Genomic DNA, 13,847 nt, shown 5'->3' with positions numbered 1-13,847 from the left:
CATTTTTGTTTTAATTGTGCCACTAAGATATTTCCAAAAATACAGCAATATATAACATCATAACCAATAAAGGGCAGAGGTGGGTAGAGTAGCAAGTAAGAGTAACATTACTTTAAAATATATTTACTTAGGTAGAAGTATTAAGTACCCAAAGAATTGCTCAAGTAAGATTAAAAATATTTTGAGAAACTACTACTAAAATGTATCTAAAATCTGATTCGTGAGTTATAAGTTAATTCAGTCGGACAATAAAGTAGAGAATCTGGTGTTTCCAAAGAATAGACAGAATACAAATCATATCTGAAGGTGTAAGAAGTGGAAATGCTATTGTATTTTTTAGTATGATCAAGATGTTGTCACCAAAATTTACCTTGAGAGTGTTACTTCAAACAAAACTCAAGTGGAAGTAAAGATATATGGTATTCCTGTTAAAGAGTACATGATGCCAGTACCCACCTGCTTCAAAATTAGGTCAAACATGAGGATGAAGCAGCCCAGGTTCATGTCGTCATCATCACAGTCCAGATCCAGGGCGCAGTTGGCAGTGGCGTGACCCAGGTTTTTGAAGGGGCTACAGCGCAGGGGGCTCCTGAACGGGCTTCTAAATGGACTGGGGAACGGGCTCAGCGTGTTGTGCTGCCCGCGGCGACCTGGATCAGACACGACACTCACCTGCAAAAAAATATAAAACTATGCTCTAGAAAATCTCTCAGGGAGGACCAGGGTTAAACTGCATATACCAAGTTTTTAAGTTTTTCTAATAATTACTTTGTTTGGTGGGATAATGCTTGGTTTTACAGCAGTTTGTGAGGAGAGATCCAAGACAGAAAAGTTGAAAATGACAGGAAATAATACAATCCCTCTATCTACAGCCCCATTCACACTTAGTTCCCAGTAAATTGCTGAGTATAAAATGCCAAAACTCAGCTGTGGCCCCAATTCATATATGCACCAGTCACAGAACATTGCCAGGTCTGCGCTGTTCACACATAACCTGGCAACTGGCTCTCTGCATTTTTAGTTTCAGTGGCACTGGATTTTAATCACATAGTGCAACCAGGAAATCAATAGCCAGATTCATCAGCAGGTTTCACTTCGTGGAAACCGTCTGACTTCACAGCATTAGAATTCGTTCACTCGACGGTAGGCAGATATTTTTTTTATTTAACCAATCGCTGCTATTTGGTCATGACTTATGTCTGGTATATTAAGCTTTTCCCAAATCCCGTAGAAAGATAAAATTTAACAAACATTCTCTTTGTTCCGCCTTTAAATCCTCGATCTCGGGAATCGTTGTCAACACAGAATGTATGGCTCTTCGCTGATTGGCTGGTGCCCGAACTCGCACTTACGGGATTCTTACAAACCGTCTAGCCTATTCTGATTCCTGACCTAGTCGCTGGAAAGAAATGAAATCGAGCGGAGGCACTAGGTGGCACCAGCCTGGCTAGGAAATCAAGCTTGTGACCAAGAAAACCAAGCAGTGGCACTGGCAAATGTTTGGCTTTATTCACGCATAAGCCTTCCTTGTATATTCCCAGTTATTTATCTGGGAAATTACCAGTTCAAAAATGCAGTGAAATCAGCTGTGGCTTTGTTCACACATGATCCCGTTCTGGCAAAACGCAGGTAAACTCCCGGGTCAGGCTGCTTGTATGAATTAAGTTAATCATGTGTGTCATATTTTTCATGACCTCTGCTTCTCAATCTATGCGTCTCTACGTCTACGCTGGTTCCGGTTAATTTTGTTGAAGCGGAAGCAACAGCTGCCTTGGGGGCGGAAGTGTGACTGATAATTAGTAACACTGGCCCCTCCATCTGATATTATCCTTAAAACTAGTCCAAAACTGTAGAATTCCTAGTTGCCTTGAACCTCAGTTTCCAACCATATGCACGTTACAATGTCATGACATCAAATGAACAAGACCTATCAAGAGCATGTCCCGTTTTTAGTGCTTTGGCAGCTATCCCATTTTAACAAAGACATATATGCGGTCACTTTGTTTTCAGTGATAAAGCTACATCGCAGTCAACTTCAATTAATCCCCTTAAAAGAGTTATTTTTAGACCCTGCCAGTTACCATAGCAACTTACAGTACATCTCAGCGAATTGTCAAAATAGAAGCAAAGTCGAAGAGAGAAATTAGGCCGGGTTTCTGATGGCATGACAACATTACACAAGTGCAGTGCTTAGTTGTGATGGGGGCAGGTAAGATTATTTTAATATTCTGAGCTGTGCTCAAAATGGCACCATATAACAGAAATACTCTAAAAGAATCTTAATTGACTATGCTTATATTGACATACCCAAGTCACCCGGGCTGTGTCTGCTGGGAGACAGATACTAAAATGTAACTGACATTGCCCTTTTAGGACAGTAACTCTGGCTCACCCGGCGAGCCCCAGTGTTGCCAGACAGATCAGCACGTGCCTTCCTCTGATTGGCCAGCTCCTTCAAAGAGTTGACACCATCTGAGAACATCCCGATAAGAAGCTGAAGAGGGACCACAATATCCAGCTCTGACAAAACCTGCAGAGAAGAGATACATTTATTTTAAGTTTTTACATGGGATGGGACTATATATTGTATGTAGAAGTTTTTCTCCTTCCTACTTCCTTTTATGCTATGGGTGCGTATAGTTTAGTTTGTTTTGAATATGGTGTTGAATATGTGTTTGAATGTATGTGGCCATACAGGCTTGTCAAACCCTGATCTTGTCAGATCACAGAAGCTAAACGAGGCCTGGTTAGTGCTTGGATGGGAGACCGCTGGGAATTCCATGTGCCACACTTCTGATAATTTGAGATTAGCCAGACTGTGAGTGTAAATGAGCTGAAAGCCTCCCTGTCTTTGTCACTGACCCAGATCCATATTCACACCTGAGACAAGCTGTTTCATACAGGCCCTGTGGACAAAACCATGGGGCCACAAACAGGGAAAGACAGGAACAAACAGGGGCAGGCAGGGGCAGGCAGGGACAGACAGGGACAGACAGGGACAAACAGGGACAGACAGGAATATATAGAAACAAGCCTATCAACAGAAATTTGGGGGCAAGAGGCCTCAAATGAAGAGTAGGGCTGGGTATCATTAAGAAGTTACCTCAATACAAGGACCATGATACGATACATATCTCAATACAGTCAACTTTCAATTTAGTACGATATATTTCAATTCGATTCAATACGGTTCAATAAAAAACAAAGTTTAAATCAAGGCTGTGATACTAAAACTCTTTGTTAAATGAAACACACCCATTTTTAATCCTCAAAACAGTGAAAATGTCAAATGTGTTGCATAAACAACTTTCTTTCCTGTAAACAAGCAACAAAACTGTAGAGCTGTAACAAAATAATTTAGTAAAATATACCAAATATCGATATCGATACTGTATCATCACATTAAACTATATGATATATCAATATTTCGATATTTTTGCACACTCCTAATGAAGAGGGTCCAATTCTGGGGTTCGGGACAACAGACCCCTTTAACCTCCCGTCTACAGTCATGTATGGGGAAAACAGGGACAGACAGGAATATACAGGGGCAGACAGGGGCATACAGGTACAGACAGGGACAGACAGGCACAGGCAGGGACAGACAAGGACATGTGTGTGTGGATGGTAGTGTAGCGCTTACATGCAGCCACAGAAGAGCCTGCTCCTGCACTGACGCCGGGTACCCAGAGAATCTGCAGCTGATGAAGCCAAACATCTCCTCCATGGAGAAAGGCAGCGGGCACAGCTCAATGTCAAACATTTTACTGCAAGAAAGAAGTATAGAAAATTATATAGAAAAACAAAACATATTGATCAATTTCCAAATAATTACTGTTATTGATTTAATTAGAGTATTTTAATTGGTTTGCAGCAGACTGACAATGAGGTACAATGCTATAGCATAAGAATTACTCCATAGAATTACACAGTGTTGGGCAAGTTCCTTCAAAAAAGTTATTAGTTATAGTCACTTGTTCCTTCTCCCAAAAAGTTAGTAATTGCATTATGATGAAAGTAACTAATTAACAGACTAGAAAAGCACTCAGAAAGCGCAGACCTCCGCCAAGGACTACCCCCATTTTTTATATAAATTGCGATAAAATCAGTCTTCTGGATCAGATCCGGATCAGCCTTTGGAATATGAAAGAGGATCCCATTGTCCATCCCTGAGTCAAATTTCATGGGGTTTGGTCAATAACCGAGATATTGAGAAACAAAATTTTTGGCCCCATTTACCACAATGTTAATTAAAATTTCAAAGTGATCCAGAATCCAGGATTTCTTCTGGATCACTCCCAAAATGAAATCAGTTCCTTTTCACATTTCCAACAAATCCTGAAAATTTAATCAAAATCGGTCCATAACTTTTTGAGTTATGTTGCTAACAGACAAACAAACAAACAGACAAACAGACAAACAAACAGACAAACGCCGGCAAAAACATAACCTCCTTGGCGGAGGTAATAAAGAAACAAAAATGCATCCGCAGCAGTTTATTCAAGAAAAAAATGCTACAACCAGCCTTATTCAGATTGCAAATCACCCAGAGCAGTCAGAGCCAGTAGTGGTTATAAGCTATGCTCCTCCACTGAGCTAAAAAAAACTACATTAGCCAAAACTATTTGTAAAGAGTAAATAGAAGAGGCTTGGATAAAGTCCTTTCTGCACCATTGCTGCACTGCTGAAAACATCCAACACACTGTAGAGTCAGTTTAAATTTGATTGAGCACCAACTCCAGCATTTTATAAAAATGTTTCAATTTCCACTTTATTATTACACAAACAGTGGGTGTATGCCGGTTGCAGTGAAAATTGAGGCTGAGTGGCAATATGGTGTCTTGAAATAAGCGATTAAAAATTGCTCAAACATGCACAAATCACTCCAAATACAACTTTGAGAGAGTAAATGAGTAAGAGAAAAACTATTACGTGGTTAAAAGCTCTAAAAAGTTGATTATGCATAATATCCATGCTTTTAAATACCATATACCAGCTTCATAACCAAAAAAGTGGATCTAGTCTTTAGTTTCACTTTAAGGCGTGACAACATCTCGATTACTCTGCTGTGAAAAGTGTATTGTTGAATTGTCCCATTTTAATCCTACTTTTATTATTGTACAGGAGAAAGTACCTGAGCACTTCTCGAAACTCTTTGAGTTGGTTGTCTGGCACCTCTGTTCGGATGGCCTCCAGCCACTCGGGCATAAAGCACTCCCACAGCGGTTGGCTAATAACATTATAAGGAATCAGACACAGGATCCTGTTCAGTCCCTCCTTCAGCTGAGTCACCGCACTGCAGGACTTGTCCCAGTATCCTCCCACCTGGACACAAGTTTAAGATGGTAAACCGATCCAGTATTTAAAACATACTGCACACAAAATGTCAAAATCTTTCATTATGAGATCTGCCTAATTCACACAACAACATTCTTGGAAAGCAGGTCAGAGCCCTTGTATCTATCTTATGAATTTTGATTTTTGAATTTAATGGTGATTATTTAATCCAGATTTTGTGCATTATTGAATGTTTTGTCTTTCCATTTACATTAACAACTACAAATACAACTATAAATTGTTATGTCCCAACAGTTACTATTTAAGTTATCCTTATTTAAATAGTAGTGCTCTCAAACATTTTTTTACTTGTACTTGACCACTGCTTTCTACTTCTACTTGTGTAATATTATTTTGAAGTAACGCTACTTTTACTTGAGTACAATTTTTGGCTACTTTATCCACCTCTGTTGTCAGCTGAAAGGGCAATATGGCAAATTAGTGGACCCAATTTCTAACCAAACATGTTCAATATAGCCCTCCATCTGAAACTACGATAATAATATTGTTGAATGACATGAACACAATCGACCAACTGTACAGAACCATCCTTACCCTGGCGAACTCAGCTGGTTTGGGCAGCAGGCACATGACCATGACGTCAAAGCGCACTTCACACACGGTCTTCAGCCACTTGGTGACAAACTGGGGCTTGAGCTTCTCCACCAGACTGCCCACCTCGTCATCCATCATGTAGGCTGTGGAGTGGAACCACTGGAACACCATACTGACCAGGCGCGCCAGGCTCTCTGTCGGGGTGTTCTCATTGGGCGTGCACAAGCTCACCTGGGAAAGAGAACATAGATACTTCTCTTTTCAATTTAGTTTTTAGTTTTTGTATTTGCCTTTTAACTAGTGCAATATGTAATTTTAGTGTAGACTTTACAAAAAAGTCAAAAACATCAAAAAGAGATACTAATAAATACTAAAACTGGTATCAAAACTATTACAGATTACAATGCTATCAATAGGAAAATCTGTAGTTCCTGCAGTCCTGCACTGGGTTGGTTACCCATGAATAGTTGCTGAAACGGGCCTGGTGTAGTCCTGGTGTAGTCCTGGTCTAGTCCTGGTGACCGGCTCTGCGGTTTGCATGCTAATGTCCACGTATTAATAAATCTGCGTAGGTTCAGTCCTGGTTTAGACCTGGTTTACGCCCGAACTAATGGGCTGACCCCAATTCATCACGGGCACTGGTGGGTAACAGGTGGAATGTTAATGGATCCGGGTGGGTGCGGATTTAACTTTGATATAATCATGAGTTAACGGCGGATGTGATGCTCTACTGTGCAGGTGCAGGCAGGTACGGGTCTCCAAAAATGCAGGACTCTGAGCTGTTGTTCTCAGTTACTAGTTTTCATCAGCAAAAATATCACATCGACAATGGATGGGCAGATCACATACCAGGAACCAAATGCCAAACTGACTGAGGAGGCGCTGGTCGTGCTGGTCGTCCTCCTTGTTGTCGTACTCGATGTTGTCAAGGGAGTGATGGGACGAGGACAGGCCCATTTGTCTGCGTCGGTTCAGCTCAAACTCTCGCTGCTCAGCATGGATCTCTGCCTCTTTGAGTAGACTGGGGACAGACAGAAATGATGGAGAATGCATTGTAATAAACTGGGTGCGTTCATGTGTGTTCAAAATATTCTGAAGAAAAAAACAACAATATAGATATAGATTATAGATCAAGGACTCATCTATGATAGAATATGCTGCAAAAAAAGTGAACACCTCATGTTTTTACCATAGCCTGTTTATATAAATGGACATAGCGAACCGTGCTCCAAATAGGAAGTGACTATGGCTCCTTTAGTCCACTTCTTCATACAGTCTATGGTTTTGACATGGTTTATGTGTAACATTTTGGTAGTAACAAGGTCTATAAAACAAGAATGGACACAAAGTTCAATTTCTTGATAAAAAAAATAGTGCCCATCCATTGATTTATAATGGAATAATCTAGAGCTGGGTCATATATTGTCTACAAACTGCAGGGTTCCCACTATTTTTCACTGACAAAATTTCAAAACTTTTCCATGACTTTTTCATGACCTAAAGTGAATTTTCCATGACTTTACGGCACCCTACATGTGTAAAATTGATCATACTTTTAGGGCTAAATATGAAATGTTAACCCTTTCCACTCACCTTATGGTTTGGTATTATATTTTTTTTAATATGGATGTAACGATATCCAAATCTCTTGGTACGATATTATCATGATATGCATCTTATGGTACGATATTTATGGCAATATGTTGGAGACAGGAAACTTTTTTGCTTTTAAAATACCTTGACAAAATTTTGGTGTGAATTATTTCTGTCATAATCCCAAGAATTCAAGTAAAGAACATATCTCTTCATGTTGTCTGCACTGAAATGAATCATGGGATATGTAGTTCCCGATGTTTATAAGCTGTTGCTACTATAAAACCATGCATTTAAGCAAAGGAACTTGTAATTTGATATATTGAGAGATATTATTGTGAGACTTTTGACGATACAATATCACGATATTTTGGTTATTGTTACATTGTTTATTGTTTTTTTTTTTTTTATTAACATTCAAAATACTGTCAGTGCATTTATTGTTGTCTCTTTAAAACAAAAGGCGCATATGTTTGGAAATAATCATAATAGCCTAATGATAACTTAACAAAACGCTGTAGTTGCGTGAAAGAGATACTAAAATTCCATGACTTTCCCAAAACGTCCAGGATTTCCATGTCCGTGGGAACCCTGCAAATGTTATGTTGTTGTTTAGAAGGTTCACAAAGTCAGATAAATTGCAAAAACATGATTTGATAAGAGAATCCAAATAATGTATTCCTAATTGCCAATGTCACGCACCACTTGAATGTGAATAAATCCAGCTAAACCTTCCATTCTCTCATTTACATCCCCAGACTAACAGCATATGCCACAACATAAGCCACTATAGACGCCGCGTGCACCTTATGACAGCCTCCACGGTGCACACCAGCTCCTCCGCTCCGCACTCCCGGGTGTTGATGGGAGGCGGCGAGGTCTGGTACAGATGGGTCTCCGCCGCAGCCCCCACCTCGCTGTGATGGTTGACATGGCAACGCTTGCAGTAGCGGACCGGCCGGTTGCCATGGCGCCCGCAGCAGCCGGCCGAGAAGCAGGTGACCACGGCGCGCCTGACGTGAGAGCTACAGTTCTGCAAGGGCGAGGAAAAGCACAGAGAGAAGAGTAAGGATATGTCAACATTTATCTATTTTAGAATGATTTGTGATTATAAATGAATTACAGAAGGATTAAATAAAGTAATAACAATGTTGAATCAAGAAATCATATACGCTGATTTATTTTCATTTCATTTTTTTAACAGAAATTTTGATTTAATTAAGCTGACCCTGTATAGAAAGTCATTGTATATTCCTATAGTCATCAAAGATCACCAAAGTGAGCAACATATGTGATGATTTACCAGGATATGCATTCATTTTTTCCATTCTATTTATTTGTTTGAGTAAGGTAAAACAAAATCAACAATATTAACAAAAAAACAAAACAAGGATATGTAGATGTACATATTTGGGACCTGGTGCTCAAAAAGAGTAGCATGGTTGAGTTTCGCTTTAAATAAGATTTGGCATGTTTTAAATTTTACCAGGTCCCCAAATTTCAGTATCTTTGATTGGCAAAAAAGTCAGAGTAAGTGAGCTATTCGTATTGCTTTTTTTGTAACTTAAACAATATGTCTGTGTTACTTTTATAGGAATTTCCCCAGACCTCTACACAGTAACTTAAATGGGGTAAGAAAAGAGTACAGTAGACTGTATACAGGGCTTTTTTATTTAGGAAAAAATTTGATTTGTTCATCAAGGCTATAACTTTTGCAATTTTGGTTTTAATTTTATTAATGTGGGGTTTCCAACAAACTTTGTGATCAAGAGTAACACCAAGAAATGTGTGTTCAAGTACTCTTTCTGTAGTTACATTATCAATTTTAAATCTTGCTCAACGGCAAAATGACAGTACTGGTATATGTTCTCTATCATTTTTAAAGAAACTGAGTAAAACGTTGGACTTATTTTGATTCATGTTGGCCAGATTGTCAACTTGCGATGTTTTAATTTCACATTAATCATTCATTTTCTATGATTTGTTAAGTCATTTGAATATATTTAAAATGCTCCTTTGTTTCTTATCAAATTACACTGGTGCCCATATAATGATGCTTCCACTATCCCCAGACAGTCTCATATTTCTAAAAATAAAAAGGATCCCACCAGAGGACCCCCCCTAATCTGATCAGCCACTAATCTTGTGCCATTAGAGAGATGCGCTGCTCTTTATCAAATGAACAGACTCCCCCCTCGCTCCCCTCAGGTGGTCTGGCCCGCAACAACTAAAACTCTCTGTTAGGTCACGGAAAACTCAAATGGTGAGTTCAAAGGCTTTCAGCAAAATTGGGACATGCTATTTAATAAAAGTAGGCTTAGGGCTCGAACTGCTGGACAAAATAGATGGAAAAATACGAGTTGTGGGAGACTACTGAGTACAAAGTAATGTTGAATGTTGAAAATAACAATAAAATATGTTACAAGTTGATAAAAAAAAAATGCATCTGAATTATTCAAAATATTACTTACTTACTTAGACATATACATGCTTTTACATACTACAAATTATTCTTTTTATGTAAATGAAATGAAATTTTGAGTACAGTTTTCATGTTTTTCAGGAGCAAACCCACTGACATTTCCACTCCGGAAATTTGAAATTGTTGCTTATTTTTGTTATTCAGACACGTTTTGAAAGTTCATTGCGGGCGCGGGGGGGAGTGGGACTGCACAATGCGGAAGTGGGTGCGTGGGATGATAAACTGCAGCCCTGCAAACTAAATATTGTGTGTAAAGTAAAATATACAAATGATTAATGTATGCCTTTCATACATAATTTGTGCTGGATATTTTATTTGGCCTCAATAAAAACATTTTAAGCAGTCTAAACTTACAGACGTGGGTTAATCTTGCGCATATTTTAGACAAGTCCTTTCCGCTTCTCTGTGTTTGATAGATCTTAAGAAAGCGAACATTCCCATCTTGCGGGATTTGTGGGAGGGAGTGGGACAAAATATCGGAATGAGGGCAGGAGCGGGAATGAAAATTACAATTCTTTGTGGGTGCAGGCGGGAGCGGGATTAATTCAGATTTTAAACCATTAGCATCTAAAACTAACATCAGATAATAAGAAATATATTTCAGTCTTCATTTTGCCTCCAGTTTCCGTGATTATTGAATTTTGAACACTTTGATGAGGAAGCATTTTAAAACTATCATCTGCAAGTTTTTTGTTTTTTTCTTTCTCCAGTAGATATATAACAAATATGAAACCCCTCTCTCTCTGGTTTTCTTCTGTCCGGGCAAATCTAATCTATTCAACACCATCAGACAGCAGTAACAAAGATAGCATCTAGTGGTGATATGTGAGAATACACCAGGGGAATCGACCAATTTAATTAGAGATGGCAGCTTTAAAGGGTCTATTTGACTCTACTCTCCATATCTAAATGTATATACAAGCATAAAAATAAAAACGATATATTCCTGTTTTATTTCTAAATGATCATAACTGTAATCCAAGAAATTTTAAATATTCTTCTGTTGCCGTAGACCGCCTCACACCTGAGTCTTTGTAGGCTTTAATCTGCAAACCTATTTTTTGCCCTCAGCCACAGATTCACCACAAGCTCACAAACATCACGCCCCAGCGGCTTCACACAAACCGCTCCGAATATACATGACCTTGTGGATAGATACAATATCGTGATTAATGGCATAAAAGATTAACAGTGAAAGGGGAGGTAATGTTTGCACTGGTGTTTCGTTTTTTTTATAGTGCATGGATTTTGTAACGTGTGATGCATTAATAAATCGGCGTGAAATTGAGAGCATGCTAAAATGACATGGGATTAAGATCTCAGGGTAAGATAATGGTGACGCTTAATAGAAAAACTCGGTTACAGTGATTTGCTAGGTTTCATTATAAAACACAAACTATACTCTACTTAAAAAGTAAAGGAACATAGTGTTTTGAAACATGCAGGTATAATGTCTTCTGCTAAAATTAGGGCTGGGTATCATTAAGAAGTTGACGATACATACCTTGATACACAGGCCACAATACGATACATATCTCGATACAGTATACTTTCAATTCGACATGATATATTTCTAATCGATTCGATACGGTTTAGTAAAAAATAAAGGCTAAATCATGGCTTTGATACTAAAAATCTTTGCTAAACCACTGGTTGTGCAAAGTGAATATGAAAAACACCAATTTTAATAATCAAAACAGTGAAAATGTCAAATGTGTCGCATAAACATGTTTCCTCCCACTAAACAAGCAACAAAGTATACCAAAAAATACTCTTGGCGATATATCGATACAGCAGCCCATGATATTGATACTGTATCATCACATTATATGATATGATATATCGATATTTCAATATTTTTGCACACCCGTAGATAAAATGTTTTGGTTGGTGGTTAAAGATGAATTATGTTACTGTTTCTGGTTGCGGCTTTATTATTGCTGTTATGTTAGCGTTCCATTATAATTATCTATCTCTATAAAGAAAAGCAGGTCGCTGAGGTTAAGTTACATGTCAGATCTGTGGAGGCAACGCCTGCTCACAGCTAGAATCCATGTTTTCAAGTATGTTTTTACCTATAGCTTCTTAAATGGAATAAATGCAAGATAGCTTTGTTTAATGCCATAGTTTGGAACATGACAGGCAAAACTGTACTTACATAAGCAAGTGGAAGAAAAGCTACATAGAGCACCTTTAAACAGTGCAATAATGATTTCCCTTTTGTATTATTCTAAGTACTACTATATATGTGTTTTAATCTGTCCATATCCTGCACTGTACACTTATTGCACTTATTGTACGCATATTATAACATATTGAAGTCCATGCTATTTATTCTTGTCTTGTTCTTGTATTGTATGTTCTGATTGTCCTGCTGTTCTTGAACAACACTGTAATTTCCCCATTGTGCAACAAATAAAGCTGAATCTTATCTTATATAAATTATACTAGAATACTGGCTTCAGTGCCCAACCATCTGAGACTTGGAGATTGTTAAACTGAAAACAACCCATGTATGTAATGTATCTTACCTTCTTTTGACAAATTGCCGATATCTCTGCTGCAAGAAACAAGACTTATTATAAAACTGGATGATTACATAATATTACACACTGCATATATCCTACAGTAAAATGGTATTTCATAAGAATAACAGATACTAGTGTCATTACAGTACAAAAATTACAATTTCGACAACAATAATGTGTCATTTTCAACATTAAATCACAGTATACTCTTTTATATTACCATGTGGTCTTATATTTGTGTAATCCCTCGGTTGTTCAGGTCTGTTACATATGTATGCTTGTTCTGATACAGCTCAAGGTCATTCTAATTCAGGAAAGGCTCTTATCTGTCCTGTGAATGTGATGTTTTTAGTATCGATACCTGCTCAAATGAGAATCTAATTTTGATAGTAGTTTTAATTTAGATTAGCATTTGATTTTTGATCAGCAACACCGCTAATAGATCCACTTGTGTTGGCTTACCTTGTGGTAGAAGAACATCCACAAGCCATTCCGCATGATCACTACAAGAACAAGGATCACATCTTTAGGTTTATTTATAAGTGTAAGCGATAGTAGCATGTTAACTGTCAATTATCTTTTTCCCTCTCTGAAATACTCATCTGCGGAGCATGAACTGTATAGAAATAGCGAAACAAATGATGCCTGGTTGTGTAATGATGATCTCATTATAGAGCCCAGTGGCTTGTGTAACTATGGCAACGTTAAATGGAGAAATAATGTAGTGGGCAGAGGGTAATGGTTTGACTGTAAAGACGGGGGTGTGACACGTACCCTGCGATCCTCTGGCTACACTCCTCACATATGTACAGGGGCGGGGGCTTATCTCCCAGGGCAACGGAGAGGGTCGGATCTATACACATCTGCAACGGAGACAAGAGAGATTAGACAGTGATGTGCAGTGCAGGCAAAGAAGCAGCGTTACACACTATGGAGTTTTTGTATAAGAGATGTAACATTGACATTTCACAGTCCAGTGTTTTTTTCTGGTAGTAACCTCAAAGTATCATATTACTGTATTTGTATTTGACAGTTGACTGAGAATCGGTTGATGAAGCTTTAGTGAACCAAAAATTTTATTTGTTGTCTAATCATTTTATTTAGATTATAAGGATGTATATAGGTCAACAAAAGAAAAATGGTGAGTGAGTTAGCTGAAGCTTTGGTATTTTTTGTTATTTATACTGTATGTAAAAAGACAGATTAAACTCATGATTCCCAGGTTTTATATGTCTTTATATAAATATTGTTTTTGCATCGACTCCCGTACAGTTGTAGTCTTCGTGATATCGTATTGTCAGAGTTCTCACAATAATATCGTGGACCATCGCAATATATCGAATTACAAGTCT

General features: G+C 38.2%; 1 protein-coding gene across 1 annotated transcript in view; it reads right to left on the bottom strand.

Moving 5' to 3' along the window:
* The window catches only part of LOC110155614 (unc-79 homolog, NALCN channel complex subunit), a 66,279-nt gene that overhangs the window by 38,680 nt on the left and 13,752 nt on the right, over positions 1–13,847 (bottom strand). Inside the window, 10 exon segments of the mRNA XM_055157582.1 lie at positions 457–672; positions 2,393–2,530; positions 3,644–3,767; positions 5,135–5,325; positions 5,893–6,123; positions 6,742–6,913; positions 8,292–8,518; positions 12,499–12,527; positions 12,958–12,998; positions 13,270–13,358. Coding sequence (XP_055013557.1) covers positions 457–672; positions 2,393–2,530; positions 3,644–3,767; positions 5,135–5,325; positions 5,893–6,123; positions 6,742–6,913; positions 8,292–8,518; positions 12,499–12,527; positions 12,958–12,998; positions 13,270–13,358 — 1,458 coding nt within the window.

The sequence above is a fragment of the Boleophthalmus pectinirostris genome, unplaced genomic scaffold (genome assembly GCF_026225935.1).
Source record: "Boleophthalmus pectinirostris isolate CB_2022bp ecotype Guang Dong unplaced genomic scaffold, ASM2622593v1 HiC_scaffold_10, whole genome shotgun sequence".
Lineage (NCBI taxonomy): Eukaryota > Metazoa > Chordata > Actinopteri > Gobiiformes > Gobiidae > Boleophthalmus > Boleophthalmus pectinirostris.
This window is presented reverse-complemented; position numbering and strand designations above follow the sequence as displayed.